The sequence below is a fragment of the Hypanus sabinus genome, chromosome 8, assembly GCF_030144855.1.
Source record: "Hypanus sabinus isolate sHypSab1 chromosome 8, sHypSab1.hap1, whole genome shotgun sequence".
Classification (NCBI taxonomy): Eukaryota; Metazoa; Chordata; class Chondrichthyes; order Myliobatiformes; family Dasyatidae; genus Hypanus; species Hypanus sabinus.
Window position 1 is genome coordinate 84,989,229 of NC_082713.1, and position 19,772 is coordinate 85,009,000.

Here is a 19,772-nt window from a genome sequence, read left to right on the forward strand (position 1 = left end):
TGGAGAAGGGGGAATCTGATAGGACAAAAAGCCATGGAAGAAAGAAAGGAGGGAGGAGCACCAGCAGGTGATGGTGAGCAGGTAAAGAGATAAGGTGAGAGAGGGGGAGGAGGGCATTACTAGAAGTTTGAGAAATTGATGTTCATGCCATCAGGTTGGAGGCTACCCAGACTGAATACAAGATGTTGCTCCTCCAACCTGACTATGGCCTCATTGCAACAGTAGCCACACCGGGATAACCAGATACAGTAGATGACCTCAACAGACTCACTGTGAAGTGTCACCTTACCTGGAAGGACATCCGGTATCTGCAACATAACCCACTACCAAGCCCATCTTTCCCTCTTCTCACCCCCCCCCCCCCACCACTTTCTGCTTTCCATAGGGATCACTCCCTATGGGATTCCCTTGTCCATTCATCCCTCCCCACTGATCTCACTCCTGGCACTTACCCTTGGAAGCAGAACAAGTGCTACACCTGTCACTACACCTCTGTCCTCACTACCATTCAGTGCCCCAAAAAGTCTTTCCAGGTGAGGCGACACTTCACCTGTGAGTCTGTTGGGGTCATCTACTGTATATAGTGCTCAAATTGTGGCCTCCTATATATTGGTGAGACCCGACGTAGATTAGGAGACCGTTTCACTGAGCACCTACGATGTCCGTCAGAAAAAGCATGTCAGTCCAGGGTCACCTCCACTGTCACGATGAAGCCACACTCAGGTTGGAGGAGCAACACCTTGTATTCTGTCTGGGTAGCCTTCAACCTGATGGTATGAACATCAATTTCTCAAACTTGCAGTAATGAACCCCCCCCCCCCACCCCACTTCACCATTCCCTATCCACTTCTCCCTCTCTCACCTCATCTCTTTACCTGCCGATCACCTCCCTCTGGTGCTCCTCCCAGTTATCTTTCTTCCATGGCCTTCTGTCTTCTATCAGATACCCCCTTCTCCAGCCCTGTATCTCTTTCACCAATCAACTTAATAGGTCTTTACTTCACCCCCTTCGGTTTCACCTATCACCTTGTGTTTCTCCTCCCCCTCCCCCACTTATTAAATCTACTCCTCAGCTTTGTTTCTCTTGTACTGAACGGTCTCGGCCTGAAACATCGACTGTACTTTTTTCTATAGATGCTGCTTGGCCTGCTGAGTTCCTCCAGCATTGTGTGTTGCCTGCTTGCACTCTGCTCTTGATGGAGGGCTGCAGTGCTTAGGCTGGCAGCTGGTGTTCCTGTCAAGTGAGCCAGTTTATCCCTAGCAGTGTAAAGCTTCTAGGCCAGGGGTCGGCAACCCGCGGCTCCGGAGCCGCATGCGACTCTTTCATCTCTGTGCTGCGGCTCCCTGTGGTTTGTTAGTTTTTGAAATGTAATTCGAAATTTGAAGATTATGGTGATCTTGTACAATCTAAAAATGTTGTGGGGACCCCATTTCCTGGCACATCCGAACTGGCTCACAATTAGCCACCATTCCGGCTAAGGGAGATAGCCTACGGGGGTTTGTGAGTACGTGTCTTTTGGAGCATCCGTGCCCACGGGGACGGGTTGAGGGAGGCTTTAAAGCAAGGCTGTTTAGTTCGAATAAATTTACTTTTGACTGCAGTGTCTTTATTTTAGCGTTGCATGTAGCACACCGCTACAACGCGTTTTTTATCGCTATTAATATACATCACCACTGCCAATGCCTGACACCCGCCAGTGCACGCTTTCTTTTAATTCTTCGATCCAAGGTAGGCTAACTATGGAGTAACCTTCAACTGAACGTCTTTTTTTTGGAGTTCAAAATGTTTTTGTTGCATGCAGAAATGTAATTTCGTTTTCTGTGCAGGAGTTCATCAATTTCATAAATGCAACACATTATAGTTTGTTTATACATAGCATAAAGGCAAAAAAAAAGTTGTATGCAGTGTTATTTCATTTTAAATGTCAAACGGGTTTTGTGGCTCCCAGTGTTTTCTTTTCTGTGGGAAATGGGTCCATATTGGCTCTTTCAGTGATCAGCGTTGCCGTCCCCTATTCTAGGGTATAGTTGGAGTTGAGAGATAGAGAGTATTATAAAACTACTGCTTTGGGTACCCTGCAGATGATAAAAAGCATTTATATGCAGCAGGTGAGTTATCTTAAAATTTTTTAGTCTCAATAATGACCATAGGATGGTACATGTAATGAATTAGCTGATGGTTGAGTGTCTCCAGGGACTTGCATGCAGGCAAGTACTGCATCATTTTCTGTGAAGCTGCAAATAAAGTTGAACATGGCACAATTATCAATGAGTGTCCCCTTATCTGACCTTTATAATTAAACCAAGGTTACTGGTGAAGCAACTAAGGATGATTGGGCTACCTCTGTGGAACTCCTGCATTTGATTTCCAGAGGCTGAGATAAATTCCCTCAAACCCTGGTCAGTGACTTCAGAATGGAGGATGGTATATATACTCCTGTCTGCATTAATGGTGCCAAGCTTGAAAGGGTTATGGATTGTGCATCACAAATAACCTGTCCTGGTTCAATTATGTAGATACCATGTTCGAGAAAGGTCACCAATACCTCTACTTTATCAGGAAGGTAAAGAAATTTGGCATTTCCTGTCAACTCTTATCAATGCTTATCTACATACTATGGAAGGCATCCTGTTTGGATGCATCATGGCATGGTTTGGTATCTGTTTTGCCCATGCACAGAAGAAACTTCAGAGAGCTGTGGATACACCTCAGCGCATCACAGTAACTAGTCTCCCTCAGTGAACTGTCTATTCCTACCGCTGCCTCTGTAAGGCTACCAGCAAAACCAAAGATCCCACTCTCTCCACTCCCCATTTTCATCAGGCAAAAGATATAAAAGCCTGAAAGTATGTATTACCAAGCTCAACGGCAACTTCAGCCCCGTTTTAAGGCTACTGAATGGTTCCTTAGGACGCTGGTCCTCACAGTCTACCTCATTATGATCTTGCATCTTATTGTTTACTTGCATTGCAGGTTCTCTGTAGCTCTTAGACTTTATTTTGTACCTGTGATTATTTTACCTTGTACTACCTGTGTGAAGAGTGACCTGTATGAACAGTATGCAAGACAAGCTGTTCATTGTACCTTGGTACGTGACAATAATAAACCAATCCTAATCCTTAATTATCTTCTTTTGTGAGGAATGGTTTCAACCATGAGTGGTTTCTCCTTTTTACCCATTTACTTTAGTTTTACCAAGTCTCCTTGATGCTGCCGTCTGTCATATGCTGCTTTAATGTCATCAGAAGTTACCGTCATCTCTGCTTTGAAATTCAGTTCTTTGGTCTGATGTTGCTATGGCAAATTCCAAACTAAACATCATTCTGCAGGTCCTTGGCAAATGCTGCTTTCAGAGCATCATCAAACACACTTGGATGAATTTGTATTCACCCAGTGGCAGTTAGCTGGATTGGATTTCTCCTGTGTTTAGTAGACAGGACCTACCTTGCCAAGTACCCACATGCCAGAGTACTGCTGACACAGATTGGGTAGAGATTCTGCTCATCCAGGAGATCAGATCTTCAGTGTGACAGTACTATAGCTGTCGTTATCCAGACGCCTAACTCGTGCCTCCCCAAACAGATCCCAGTTGAAGGAAGGTCAGCAAGCCCCTGAACATCAAAACCACGCTGAAGAAATTCAACATTACATGTAAAAACTGGCAAGATATTGTATTCAGATGATCAGGAAACAGCCAATATCTGTGAAAGGAGGAGACTGAATAACCAAAAGACCCAACCACCAACCACAGCTATCACTTACTCTTGTCACACTGCACCAGTATATGTGTAAGTCCGATTGGTCTCTCCAGTCTCCTAAGGACCCATCAAGAGACAGCTGCTTAGGAGAACATACTCAACCTGAGTGATTGCATTACAGTCGGCCCTCCTTATCCGTGGGGGATTGGTTCCCGGACCCCCTGCGGATGCTCAAGTCCCTTTTTTAACATGTATCAGTACAGTGGTCTTTAGGACCCAGCAGAACCCCAGACTTTATTTAACATGTCTCTGTGCAGTGGACATTAGGACCTGGCGGCGCAGCTCTGAATCCGCAGTGTTTCCGTTCACGAAAGTAATCACGATCACGATTGAAAATAAGGTGGAAGTAATAAAGTGATCGGAAAGAGATGAAACACCATCAGTCATTGGAAAAGCGTTAGGGTACAGTCTGTCAACGATCGGAACAATTTTAATGGAGCATGTGAAAGGCCCTGCCCTGATGAAAGCTACAATTATTACTAAGCAACACAGTGGTTTGATTATTGAAATACATGTTTCTTAAGTGTTTTATATGCATAGAAAGGTAAAATATGCACTATATACTAAGAAAAACGTTTGACCAATTGACGCTAAATAATACCGGATGTACCTGTTCCAACTTCAAATCCGACTTAAAGATGGACTCAGGAATGAAACTTATTCATAACCTGTACTTTTAAGTCATCTCTAGATTACTTATAATACCTAATACAATGTAAATGCTATGTAAATAGTTGTTATACTGTATTGTTTAGGGAATAATGGCCAGAAAAAATAGTCTGTACACGCTCAAGCCACGAGTGCTGGAGAGAGAACTTCCGGGTTTTCCGGATCCGCGGTTGGTTGAATCCGCGCATACGGAATCCACGGATAAGGAGAGCTGACTGTATATTGCAGCTGTGGCTTAATCAAACTGGCTTGAGACTGACCTCTGATGGTGAGGCTTTTGGAAGAAATCTGCTTTTTATAGTACTTATTGTAAGCTGACATTGAGGCAGATTTGTACTTTCTAGTAATCTTGTCCTTGAGAGTTTGATAGTGCTGGTCAAGCCAATTTTCCAAACTTCTGTTTACTTCTAAAATACTCAAACATGCTTTTATTTCTTTTGTTTTTACATTATTACACATGATGTTTAAAGGGAGCAGGAAATACTTGAGCATTCCTGACCTCACTTCTGGTCACAACCCTTATCAAGTTCTTGTTCCCTGGTGTTTCAGACCCCACCACTTGGCCCACAAACCAGACTCCCACTCCTGTCGCCTCTTGACTCTTGCCTATGCTCATACAATTGGCTCACAGTCGGGACCTCCAGCTAACATCGCAGACTAATAATGCAGATGTTGGCTGTCAGGATTTTTGAACAAACAGATGCCAGGTTAACAATATTCTGTATTGATGGCTCAGTTGACAATATTAAGAACATCACTGAGAAGTACAAAATAAACTTCACCAGTGCTAGCCCCATAAAGAACTCCCATATGATTTGAAAAAAATGTAATTGCATTAATTTTATTTCAGATTTTAATATAATCAAGTAGCTAAATACAGACTATTGAATACTTTATTGAAATTGAAGTTCTTCTCAAAATGGTTCTGAGTATTTAACTCCAGAAACCAGACTTAAATATGCAGTTTTTTTGTGCAATATTCCTGTTACAAACTGAAAACTGTAACTGCTACTTTGCAATATTCAAGTCAAAGTCAAACTAAATTTATTATCAAAGTGCCTATATGTCACATTTTCTACATCAAGATTCATTTTCTTGCAGGCATTTATGAGAAAATAAAGAAATACAATAGAATTTATTTTTTAAAAAACTATGTGTAAGTAAAGACTGAAACAACCAATGTGCAAAAGAAGACTAATTGTGCAAAAAATATAGAGAGTATGAATTATAGAGTTCTTGAAATTGATTCTGTAGATTGTGGAATCAGTTCAGAGTTGAGGTTCAAAGGCTTGATGGTTCTAGGGTAGTTGTTCCTGAACCTTTTGGTGTGAGACCTAAGTTTGTGTTTCCTTCCTGACAATAGTAGCAAGAAGAGAATATGGCTTGGATGGTGGTAGTAGTAGTGATGATGGATGCTGTTTTCATGTGGTAATGTTCCTTATAAATTAAAATTAATATAATAGTGTCATTGGGTTTTTTGAAAGCTAGGCAAGCTTCAAGATTCCTTTTGAGAACATCTCAAAGAAGACCTTTATTTTCATAAAAGTTTGTATAGTTGTCATGTCACCCAACACCTTGCCAAATTTCTATAAATGCTTGTGGAGAGTATTCTAACTGGCTTTATCATGGCCTGGTTTGGAAACACAAATGCCCATGAATGGAAAAGGTTACAGAATTGGGTGAATACATTGCAGTCCTTCCCCATTGTGTACATTTACTTGGAGCAAGAAAGCAACATCCACTCCATACTTTCTTCTCACAATTACCATCAGACAAGAGGTGCAGAAGCTTTAGGTCCTACACCACCTGGTTGAGGAACAACTATTACCTAATAGCCATCAGGTTCCTGAACCAGCATGGATAACTTCATTTACCACTACTCTGAACTGATTCCACAACTTCCAGACTCACCGTCAGGACTCCATACTGTTAATGTTCTTAGTATTTTTTTTATTTGCACAGTTTGTCAACCTTTTTAGTAAAATTCTACTTTTTTCTCTATAAATGCTTGCAAGAACATACGCATACTTTGATAATAAATTTACTTTGAAGTTTTCACTGTCTTACTGTTGTTTGATGGCACTCTGAGCTGCAGTGTAACCCTGTGCAACTGGCATTTGCAATTAGGGAATTATATCTATGCACAAAAAATATCTTGGATGTTGTAAGATAACATGAGAGGTAGCAACAGTTCATGCAAACATGGCTGAGGAATGTCAGTTATCTCGACCAAATGCCTGTAGAGTTTCTGTAGATTTGGAACTACAAATAGCCTAATGTTTGAAACATTTTACCACAGGTATTCATTGCAATATTTTTACTTTGTTTCTCCATACAAAGTTTTCTCTCTTTAATTTAAGCTGCAGGATCGTACACAGTTTAGTGAGAATGATCTGGCTGTTCTGAAAAAGTATTGGGATGTGGGTATGACCAGCCTGGGGTCAATATGCAGAGAAAAGATAGAAGCAGTCGCAATGGAGTCAAATGTGGACTGTGAGATTGTCAAGGTAAGAAAGTCACTTTGGTGGTTTTGTAATTATTCTTGTCATCAATAGGTTTGTCTTTCTATCTTGGGGTAAGGTTAAGTGACATTGATAAAATCAATCTGAGCTTGCACAAGGCCAAATGAAATATACATTTGAGTGTTTCTTAAAATAGACTGATATACGGCAAAGTACACTGTCATCTGCTTCTTTAATCACATCCTGACCTCAGTGCGTAATCTGTACCAAAAATAGTTATGTGCTGTTGACTGTGCTTCTGAGCTTCCAAAACCTGTGTGTGGCGGCATCTTAATCACAACCAAGTCATACCTGGAGATCTTGAAAATCTAGTATATGTAGAGTGGGTGGGTGTGTCAGTGGAGTTGGCAAAGGGATCCAATATATATGTTTAATCTGAAAAGTTCTTTGCATGCCATACATAAGACCATAAGATATTGGAGCAGAGTTAGACATTATGGCTGATTTATTGTTTCTCTCAACTCCATTCTTCTGCCTTTTCCCCATAACCTTTCATACCCTTACTATTCACGAAATTATCAACCTCCACTTTAAATATACCCAATGACTTGGCCTCCTCAGCCATCTATGGCAGTGAATTCCACTAATTCACCATTGTCTGGCTAAAGAAGTTCCTACTTACCTCTCCTTTGAAGGGAGGTCCTGGTATTCTGAAGCTGTGTCCTCTGGTCCTAGACTTTCCTACTATAGGAAACATCCTCTCCATATCCACTTTATCTAGGCCTTTCAATATTCGATTGGTTTCAATGAGATCCCACCTCATTCTTCTAAATTCCAGTGAATACAGGAAGTGAGCCAACAAACGCTACTTGAATGTTAACCCTTCCATTCTTGGAATTATTCTCTTGAATTCCTCAACATTTTCCAATGCCAGCACATCTTTTCTTAGATAAGGGGACCACAATTGGTCACAATACTCCAAAAAGTAGTCTGACTAATGCCTTGTAAAGCCTCAGCATGCAGTTTCCTGGGTATTTGTGTTGCCAATATTTTTGAGTGGAGTGTATGTGATTTTGTTCCAATCAAGTCCAAAATGTGCTGTGATTGCACTGACCTCAAATTATTTGTCTGAATATCAAATAAGAAAGATGAGAATCAAAAGAGGTTGTTTTGATGCAGGAGTGCAATATGATGAGGGGTTTCAGCATTATTTTCACCTAGTGCAACATTTTATTATTTCAATGGGAATGTGATTTTCATTGTCCAGAACTGCCTTATTATTTCCAACAGGGAAATGTTTGCAGCCCACCCATCTCTGTTACAAGGTAGCAGAATCATTGAATAGTAGAGCAAGGAGGCCTTTTGGCCCATAATAACCATGCTGACTAGGTATCTACACCAATCCCATTTACCCACACTTGCTGCTCATCTTACTATGGCTTGGTGGTTCAAGTGCTCATGAAGTTCAAGGTTATTATCACTCACAGATATACTGCCAAACAAGACAATATTCCTTCAGACGAAGATGCACATCACAGTACAGATAACTCACATACATAATAAACAGTGATATTACCACAAATAAATTAACAAATAATAAGTTGCATATAGGATACAATTTTTAAAAAGTAAACAGTATAATGCTATTCTTGAAGGACCAGGTGAGATTGACCGTAATGTGCACTGTGAGAAACATGGTGCTCCTAACTCTCTCCACTGAGGAGCCATCTATGTGAAGTAAAGAGTGGTCCTAAAATCCACAATCGTCTCTTTGGTCTTGTCCACACTGAGACTCAAATTGCTGTGTTCGCAGCATTCTATTAGCTGCTCTAACTTCTCTCTATATGCTGTCTCTTTGTCATCGTTGATGAGGTCAGCCACTGTCATGTCATCAGCAAACTTGGTGATTCATTTTGAACTAGATCTAGCAATGCAGTTATGAGGCAGCAGAGTGAACAGCAACAGGGTGTGTATGCAATCAGGGGAGCACCAATATTTACAGTGGTGGAGCTAGAGATGTTTCTGCCAACAAGGGCTGACTGTGGCCTTTTTGTTAAGAAGTCCAGGATCCAGTTCCGGAGAGAGTTATTGAGACTCAGTGAGGACAGTTTACCCACCAGCTACTGAGGGATGATCATGTTGAACTCTGAGCTGAAGTCAATAAACAGCATCCTCATGTATGAGGCACCATTTTCCAGATGGGACAGGACAGAATGGAGTGCAGAGGCTATGACATCATCTGTGGACTGATTTGAGCAAGAAGGATCCAGTGTAGCAGACATTGTAGCAACGCGCATGCTTCCAAATGCATCAGAATACCAGCTCCCATCGCCTCCTCAGGCAGTACATTCCAGATTACAATCATTCTCTAGGTGAAAGAAGATTCTCCAGAGCCCTTTGAGTCATCTTACTCTTCACCTTAAACGTATCGCCTCAGGCTCTAGCCATCTGTGTTTGAATGGCTAGTGAGAAACTTGTACTCATGTCTGTAGCCTTCATTTTTTGTATGCCCTATCAGGTTCGCCTTGCCCTCCTCTGCTTCAAATTCAGTCAATCCAGAGTTTTATAACTGAAATATTCCATCCCAGGCACCCGGTTTTATAACCTCTGCACCCTCTCCAATGCGTTAACGTTCTTCCTATAGCGTTGAGTTATAAATGCATGGAAGTAATGGTACTACTTGGAAAGCTTTGGTTAGGCCAAAGCTTTAATGTCTCCACCTTTCTGTGCACTTTCTTCATTGTCTTATTAACTCAATTGATTGGTAGGTAGACTACAGATATTATACCAGGGCCTTCATCTCCTGTGTAAGTCCCAGATGACTAATATGTAGGTCTACACATGGCTTTACCCATGATGAACCGGCTGTAGCCACTACTTTTTAGGATTTTCTGTTCAACGGGAATGTAGCTAGTAGTTGTAGTAGTAGTATTTAGTTGAATGGTACCAAAATGAACCAAATCCATCTAGAAATAGACAGCTGAGGTCAGAATTGCATTTCTTGGAATGGGAGAATAATACTGGAGTACAATTTAATGATTTTTTTGGGAAACCTTTCTCATTGTCAACATAACTTCTCAATATTCTTTACTGCTATCTGCACTGTTGTTCCAACACTTTTACTTGGGCCTAGAAGTGACAGCAGCACTATTGGCACTACCAACTCACATGGCACGATAATTAAAGATGGTGCCAGAGCATGGTGACTCATTGCAAGCTTCTCCCTGCAGACCAAGCCAAACCAATTAAGACTAATCAGGTGTTCCACAACTTGGTGTTTGATAATATGCTGCTAAATTTTGGGTTGGGCAACAGCAATAAGTGTAATTGGACATATAGTTCAGATGGTTGAATGGAGGAGTGCAGGTTAGAAATCATAACCAGGTACTGTCTGCTTTTCTGGGGGGTAGGTTTTGCAGGAGTTATCAAGGAGTTTCTAGTACGCTTTGAGATTTAAGAAGATTGTGTCTGGGTGTTGGAATTTTCAGGTGGTGCCAATAAAAAGGCCAGTCATGCCAACAGGTTCGATGGAAATCTTCAAATATTCCCATTTCAGACAGATACAGCTACAGCCATGGACAATAAGGTAACATTGTTTTAAGGTGTTTAAAAAATCTGTTTAAAAAAAGTCGATGAACCTCAGACGGCAGTCTCCACCTTGCAAGTGTGGTTCCCCTATAAGACAGTGCTGGATCCTGTGCTGGTTTAAAAGTTCGCTTAAGGAGAAAAGGGTTCCAACTTCCACTACCGTCTATTCTGCTGGCAAATGTATAATCTCTGTAAAATAAAATTCAAGACCTCAGAGCAAGATTGCTATACCAGAGGGACATCAGACTGTTGTGCTTTTTGTTTCACCGAAACTTGGTTATCCCCCACCATTCTGAACACAGTGATTCAGCTCACTGGCTTTACAATTCACCGCCAAGATATGTCTGCTGAGTCCTTCAGGGCAGAGAAGGTGGAGATGCATCACGATTTGGTATGGGGCAGCACTGCACAGGATTGAGAAAAGCTGCAGAAAGTTGTAAACTCAGTCAGCTCCATCATGGGCACCAACCTCCTCAGCATCCAGGATAACTTCATTGAGTGATGCCTCAAAAAGGTGGCATCCATCATTAAGGGCTCCCTTCAACCATGACTTGCCCTCTTCTCATTGCTACCATCAGAGAGGAGGTACAGGAGCCTTAAGGCACACATTCAGTGATTCAGGAGGAACAGCTTCTTCTCCTCTGCCATCAGATTTCTGAATGACCATTGCACCCGTGAACAACACCTCACTACTTTTTTTTCTCTCTTTTTGCACTACTTACATATATTTAAAATGTTAAATTAAATGTGCCTTTATACTTTAATTTACAGTTTTTATTATTATATATTGCAATGTACTGCTGCTGCATAACCAACATATTTCGCGGTATTGGCAAGTGATAGTAAGCCTGATTCTGACAATGATATCTCTGGCCATGGTTGAATTGAAAAGAGGAGTCGTATATGGTAGATTGTTTGATGTTGACAAGAAGGCCAGTTGAAAATTTAGGTGTTGTGAAAGTTGCTCCCTAAAGTACTCAATCATGATTGCTCCTTGTACAAAATAATTCCAATTCTCTTATGAAGTTAGAAATTTTGTGTTACATACTATCAACATGTGCACCCCTGACAAATTGCAAGGATGGTCCTGCTCTGGATACACAGGGTCAAATTTCCAGAGTGTTGCTCTGGGGAAAAATGAACTAGATTTGCAAATTATGGGTGCATGTTTTGGAGGTGGGGAAATGGTGGGAGCAGTTGCAGGGTTCTGTGTGAAGGAACATTGCACTGTTAATTTCTCAGCAATTGTTTTTTTTGCTCCCAACTTGAGGAGACCACCTCTCCAGTAAACCAGGAATGCATTCTGCATTTCACCTGTCCTTGAATAAAGGATTTTATGTTCTTATCAGTTTAATCTGCAGTGCACATTGTCATTCTGTTAGATCACAGGTGATCACCCCAGTAATGTTTCATGTGTCCTTGATTCATATCCATTGATACCTTGAATCCTTTCAAACAATATTAATCTTGAATGTCTAATTCTCATCAGCATCGACAAGTCCATATTACTGAGTCCCAATTTCCTGCTAACCTTTTTCATGAAAACACGCTGCTTGATTTTACTCTTAAATGGCTGAGATCCAATTGAGACCCCTTGTTCAAAATGAATCAACCATTTCTCAGCATCTACATTTTTTTACACACCAAACTCTGGAGATACATTGAATCACTCTGTGTCTCTGGAACTACTGTATCGGTTTTAAGTATTAAGAAGATGCTCCAATTTGTCTTTCTCGAACTCAAAGCTGATAATTTTATCATTTAGTACATTACGTTCTAGATGCCACAATATTTCCCACTTGATTCCATCAACATTGACTGAACCTTTAGGTAACAGTTAAGTCGACTATTACTATATTGGAAGAAACTGAAGCTGAATATGGAGCCCAAAGTAAGGTTCCTGTCGAAGTTTCTCTGCCAATAAATACCTTTCTAATTCTTCTTCTTCACTTCGTGTATTTTTTCTGTATGAATTGTGTTGTGACTCCCAAACGCAAATAAATTTCTAAAACAATTAAGCAGAACCTAGATGATTACATGAGGGAGTAATTCTGAATGACACATTTAGTGGAGTTCTGTTCGGAAGTAACAACCAGCATGGATAAGGGAGAGCTCATAGATAGATTTGGATATTCAGAAGTCATTTGACATAAGTGCCAAAACAAAAGGTAATGGCACAGAATGAGAACCTAATATGGTAGCACTGATTAGAGAAATGTCAAACCAACTGAAATAAAAGGGAATTGTTCTCTAAGGCCCATTATTCTTTGGAATTCTCCAGAAATGGACAGCTGATGGCTCTATCTTTGAATAAGTTCAAAGCAGAAAGAGATGTTTGGACAAAAGAGAATCATGGATGTATTGAGAGTGGGAGGAAAAAATTAGAGTCAGATTGACCGTGATCTTATTTAAACGTGATACAAACTCAACAAATGTCTCCTGTTTCTCCTCCTATGTCCTTATTCTCTCATTCTTGTATTTTTAGATGTTGGCTCAGGCTTAGAATTTCAAACATAAAGTGATTTTATTTAATTTAAATATGATGCAAATACTTAAGATACCTTGTAGAAAATGATCAGCTCCAGGGCACTCAAGGACAGGAAGGTATTCAAACATAAAGAGAAAAAAGAAATCCATAATTCAGCACTCTGGGATTTTGCTAGTGCTGAAGTCTCAGGTTTTCCAGACATGTATCAATGAGATCTCCCCTCATTCTTCTGAACTCTAAATATAGGACCAGAGCCATCAAACACTCCCTTGTACATTAACCCTTTCGTTGCCAGCATCATCCTTGTAAACATCCTCTGGACCCTGTTCAATACCGTCACATCCTTCCTTCGATATGGGCCCCAAAACTGTGGTCTGATCAATGTCTAATATAGCCTTACATTACATTCTTGCTGGAAATTAATGTTAGCATTACATTTGTGTTCTTTACTACTGACTCAACCTGCAAGTTAACCTTCAAGGAATCCTACTACTAGAACTCCCAAGTCCTCTTGCAACTCCAATTTCTGAATTCAGTCCCCATTTAGGAAATAGTCTGCACCTTTACTCCTTCTACCAAAGTGCATGACCATACACTTCCCTAGGTTGTATTCCATCTTCATCTATTCTCCCAATCTGTCTAAGTCCTTCTGCAGACTCCCTACTTTCTCAACACTATCTGCTCCTCCACCTATCTTTGTATCATGCACAAACTTGGTCACAAAGCCATTAGTTCATGGTAGTGTAGCAGTTAATGTAACACTTTACAGTGCTAATGATCAAGGAGTTTGTACATTCTCCCTGTGACCGCGTGGGTTTCCTCTCACATTCCAAAGGTGTGTTGGTTAGGGTTAGTCGGCATGCACAGCAGCACTTGCAGGCTGCCTCCAACACATCCTCAGATTGTGTTGGTTGTCAAAGTAAATGTGCCTTTTATTGTATGTTTTGATGCACATATGACAAATGAGCTAATCTAGTCATTAATGTATCATATGAAAAGTAGCACACTCAACTATGCCTCTTATCATATATACCTCTATCATGTCATCTCTCATCCTCCTTCCCTCTAAAGTGAAAACCCCTAGTTTGCTTAGCCTTTCCACATAAGAAATGTTTTCCATTCTGACAAGTCTCTGCTCCCTCTCCAAAGCTTCCATACCCTTTCTATAATGAGTCAACCAGAATTGAATACAATACTCCCATAGCTAGTCTAACTAGAGTTTTTGTAGAACTACAATGTTACCTCATGGTTCTTGAACTCAGTCCCCTGACTAATGAAGACCAATGCACTGCACACCTTCTTAACCACCCAATCAACTTGCATAGTAACTTTGAAGGATCTGTGGATATGGACCAAGATCCTTCTTGTTCTTCCACATTGCTAAGACTCTTGCCATTAGCCTTGTACTTCACACTCAAGTTTGACCTTCCAAAGTGTATCACTTCACAGTTTTCGGGATTGAACTCCATCTGTCACGTCTCAGCTCAGCTCGGCATCCTATCAATGAAACACACCACAGACATCCATATTAACTGCAGTCCTACTTGTTCACCCTTCCACCTCCTCAACTAAGTCATTTATAAAAATCACAAAAACACAGAGGTGCCAGACAGACACCTTGAGGAACACCCCACTAGTCATGGACCTCCAGGCAGAATACACTCTATCTGCTACCTTTGTCTCGCTTTGTGAAGAAGCCAGTTTTGAATCCATACAAATCCTGTTTCCTGGATCCCATGCCTCCTGACTTTCTCAATGAGCCTACCATGGTGACCCTTGTCAAACACTTTACTGAAGTCTATGAACACCAAATCCACACTCTATCAATTTGATTTTGGAAAAGGTCACTCAGACTCTTGAGGCATGCCCTGCCCCTCAAACAAACTTGCTGATTACCCCTAATTATGCTTCCCCAAATGCTTGTAAATCTTTTCTCTAAGAATCCTCTCAAACAGTTTTCCCACTACTCATGTAAGACTTACTGGTCCAGTATTATCCCTATTTTGAGATACATCATTTGCTTTAACAACCAACCCAACTGAAGGATATGCTAGGCGCAATGTTGGCACACAATCTGGCGCCAACATGGCATGCTCAAAGGAACAACACAGAATGCAACTAAACAGAACACAACAAGCAAAAAAAATCAACAACAAGCTCCTTTCCTCCCTCCCACCCATCCACACGCATGGACCATCCTCTAATTCCAGGACAGGCCTCCAGTCTCCAGACTCTAGGCTGTGGCTTCAACATACTGTGTGTAGAACGCCTTGGGGTTTTCTTTAATCTTGCTCAGCAAAACTTTCTCAGGTCCTCTTCTAGCTCCCTTTTACTCTCAAGAGCCCTGCCGGTTCTTTGCTTTCTAAACCTGAAGTATGTTTCCTTCTCCCCCTTGACTAAGTGTTCCAAATCACTTGTCAGCCGTGGTTCCTCCTCCCTACCAACCGTCCCCTGTCTCAATAGGATAAACCTATTCAAAACTCCGTGCAAGTGCTCTGTAGACAACCTCCACATTTCTGTTGTACATTTCTCTGAGAACATCTATTCCTAGTTTATGCTCCCACATTCCTGCCTTATAGCATCATAATTATCTCTCTGCTATAAAATATTTTTATATATACTGTCTTGTCTAAGGCTATATTAAAGGTCAAGAAGTTGTCATTAAATGCTAGCCTACTGAGAGATCTGTTACCTTACCAGATTTGTTCCCTGCTTTTAGATCCAGCATGGTCTCTTCTCTAGTCAGCCTGTCGAAATATTGTTCCTGGACACACAGAGCAAATTTTGCTCTACTGAAAACTCTTACACTAAGGAGGTGCCAATCAATATTAGAGAAGTTGAAGTTATCCCTGACGATAGCCCTATTTTTAAATAAAGTCACTACATTAGCTATTCACCAGTCCTCTATGACCTTGTCTGTGGCTAGAGGATAAAGAAGTACCTGTAATTTCTCTCTCAATAACCTAGCATAGATACCATCAAGCCCTAGGATCTTAGCCACCTTAATGTTCTTTAAGAGACTCAACCATTCTCTTCGATATTAATTGCTGCAAAATATTGGCATACTCCTTTCTGATGCCACTATCACCCATTTCTTCCTGCTTAGAGAACAGTGATGCAAAATACCTATTTAGTATCTTAGCCAGTTTCTCATGCTCCAGCTATAAAAATCCTTCCTTTGTCTTTGAGTAATCCTACCTTCTTCAGAGCTATCCCCTTGTTTTCAGTGTGCATGTACTCACCAAGGACATTTCATGGCCCCTCTTGGCCTCAGCAAAAAAGACCCCCACCATCCAGGCTATGCTCTCTTCTTGTTGCTGCCATCAGGAAGGAGGTACAGGAGTCTCAGGTCCCACACCACAAAGTTCTGGAACAGTTATTACCCCTCAACCATCAGATAATTTCACTCACCCCAACACTGAACTGATTCCACAATCTGTGGACTCAGTCTTAAGGACCCTACAACTTGTACTTTTAGTAATTATTGCTTATTTACTTTACTTTTTTTCTTCTATTTGTATCTGCACAGTTTGCTGTCTTTTGCATGTTGGCTGTTTGTCCATCTGTGTGTGGTTTTTCATTGATTCTATTGTGTTTCTTTGTATTTACTTTGAATACCTGCAAGAAAATGAATTTCAGTAGTACAGTACTGTGTAAAAGTCTTGGGCATATGTAAAAAAGATTGTCAAGTGAAGATGCTTCCAACAATACTGAAATTAAAAGTTTCTAATTATCAAAAAAAATTACTACAAAATGCAATAAACAGTAAAAAAAAAACCACAAAATCAAATCAATATTTGGTATGACCACCCTTTGCTTTGAAAGCTGTATCAATTCTCTTGGGGATGTTGTTATGCAGTTTTGTAAGAAAATCAGTTGGTAAGTTGTTCCATGATTCTTGGAGAACTTGCCACAGTTTTTCTGCTCTCTCGGTTGCTCTGTGCAGGACATACCATCTGCTGCAGAACTCCTTGTTCTTCTTTTCACAGAAGATAGTTAGTTCTTTATGACCTTAGCCATGTGTTTGGAGTCATTGTCCTGCTGTAGAATGAAGCTGGGACTGATCAGATGCCTTCCTGATGGTATTGTGTGATAGTTGAGAATCTACTTGTACTTCTTAGCATTGAGGATTCCATTAATTCTGACTAGATCAGCAACAACATTTGCAAAAATGTTGCCCCAAAGTTGCAGGGAACCTCTGCCGTGCTTCACTGCTGGCTGCTGACACTCATCCAACAAGAGGCTCAATTGCTTCCTGTTTGAGCCAAAAACTTAAATTTATGACTCATCGGTTGCCATTTTTCAGCTCCCCAGTCCTTGTGTTTTTGTGCACATGTGAGCACTTAGCTTTTTTTCGGCTTTGGAGGAATGGCTTTTTGGCAGCAACTTTTACATGAAAATCACTTCTGCCAAAACTTCTCCGGACTTTAGAGGGGTATACTTCGGTTTCAGTGGATTCTGTGAGTTCAGAGCTGATAGCAGTGTTGGACTACTTCTGATGCAGAAGGGAAGTCAATTTGATGTATCTCTCATCTGCTGCATTCAGTTGTCATGGGCGACCACAGTGTTTCTGGTCCTCAACCTTGCCTGTTTTTTTTTGTGCTTCTTCAGAAAAGCTTGAAAAACATATTTTGAAACTTCTTTCTGCTGCAAAGTTTCTGCTTGGGAAAGACCTTGCTGATGTAGGATCACCACCTAGTGCTATGCTCATCTTGCCACAGTGTATGAATTAATGATATGATGGTTAAACGGTTGCATCTGCTACACCCTCACCTTTTAGTTTGGTTGTCCTTTGCCCAGTTTGATTCCTCTTCACCTGTTTCAGTTTTAGTTAATCAGATTAGTTCATTCAACTCATTATGTCATTGATCATTAGCACATTTGTTTTCTTTGTTTAATCACGCTATGTACCTACAGAGTCATCAAGTTTTTATTTGGAAAGTGGTCTATTACTTAATATTTTAATTCCTTTAACAAAACACAGAGATTTCTATAATTTTGTTTTTTGGAAAATGAAAGTTTACAAGTCTAAAATGTACTCTTTTCTACTGACATACTAATACAGAAGAAAAAATTTAAAACTACATTGATATAAAGAACCTAGGGTCCTTAAGGCTTTTGCATAGTACAGGATATGTTGCCATATATACTTTGATAATAAATTTAATTTGGTCTTTTTGGATATTTTGAACTTTATATTTCCCTGTTTCTTTCCTGTTCCTTTATATTCCTTTATTGAAATATTCCTTTCAAAGAGCTCTGTCCAATTTCAGAAAGGAAGGAAGGCCTCCTCTCCTCAAGGAGCAGGTACTCTGTCTGGCTGCAGCAGATATGAGGAAGACCCTAGCCGGGGTCAACCCATGCAAAACCTTCAGGACCTGATAGCATGCCTGGTCAGGTGCTGAGGGATTGTGCAGCCATGGTAACAGAAGTTCTAACAGACATCTTCAACATCTCTCTGGAATAGTACATTGTCCCCAGAGGCTTTAAGTCAGCCACCATCATCCTGATACCTAAGAGGACGAGAGTAACCGGTCTTAATGCCTACCGTTCAGCAGCATTGACCTCAACAATAATGAAATGCATTGATCAACTGGTTATATACCGCATTAAATCCCATCTTCCTGCTACATTGGACCCTTTCCAGTTCATTTATCAGTCAAATTGGTCCATTGATGATGCCATAGCCTCTGCCCTCCGGTCAGTCTTGTTTCACCTTGAAAATGGCGCATCATTTGCCAGGCTGCTGTTTATCAACTTCAGGTCCCTTAGGAGTTAAATTTTCTCTTTGGCTTTCAACACCTCTCTCTCTAAATAGATCATGGACCTCTTGACAGAAGGTCCGCAGTCGGTCCATGTTCACAGCAACATCTCTAGCTCCATCATGCTGAGCACCAGTGCACCTCTGGGCTGTGTTCATGCCTGCTGCTGACACAACTCTACTGCTAGATCCAGTTCCAACCAAATGATACTATAATGGTTGGTCTCATCAACAGTGATAATGAGATGGCATACAGAGAGGAGGTAGATCGGCTGGTGGAATGGTGCAAGTACAATGACTTGAGTCGTAATGTTGTCAAGGCTAAAGAGATGATTGTGGCCTTTAGAAAGGTGTAGTCTGATCATTTCCTCACTGCACATAAATAGGTCCTCCTTAGAGAGAATTAGGGGCACCAATTTCCTGGGAGTGCACATAGTGGATGATCTCACCTGGTCTCTCAACACCACCTCATTATACAAGAATGTACGCAGTAGCTCTACTTCCTGAGGAGATTGAGGCAAGTGAGCTCAAGTTTAGCAGTCATTGGATTTGGAATCCTTGAGGCAAAGAGAGAATATTGTGTCTTGAGTTTTTATCAACGTTGTCTACTTCAATTCTTGCATAAGTAAGCAAGCAGTAAGGGAACCAATGTAATATTACATTACTGATTGCTTTAGATATTTCACCTTCATCAACTGAAGTACCTGTTGAATACTTTGCTGTTCTTTTAAACATAGTCTTTTCATCATACAAAATAATTAGTGTGATCTTAATGTGTTCACTTTTCCCTCCTTGTTCTTCTGAAAAGACATGGATAGGAAATCGGCGAAGGAAGTATCGGCAGCTGGGGATTGAGTTACCTCCTGCACGTGGTGGACCAGCTGACTTTTCAATTCTATCAAATGCAAGTTCGCCTGCATTGTCTGAAGTCAAGGCAGAAACAACCAAGTCGCCAGAAAATTCTGAAGATAATGACAAGAACAAAGATGATGTCAGTTTATCTGAAGGTACAATCTTATCCAAAGAGTGAAGTTCTGAATGGCTG

The 19,772-nt window shown here is 40.8% G+C and overlaps 1 protein-coding gene across 10 annotated transcripts in view; it reads left to right on the forward strand.

The window, feature by feature from the left end:
• The window catches only part of hdx (highly divergent homeobox), a 153,722-nt gene that overhangs the window by 106,183 nt on the left and 27,767 nt on the right, over nt 1-19,772 (forward strand). For 9 of the 10 annotated variants that reach the window (XM_059977452.1, XM_059977454.1, XM_059977453.1 and 6 more), the window contains 2 exons: nt 6,789-6,935; nt 19,536-19,734. In XM_059977452.1, coding sequence (XP_059833435.1) covers nt 6,789-6,935; nt 19,536-19,734 — 346 coding nt within the window. The remainder of the gene's footprint in view (nt 1-6,788; nt 6,936-19,535; nt 19,735-19,772) is intronic. The other variant, XM_059977461.1, reaches the window with a different exon arrangement.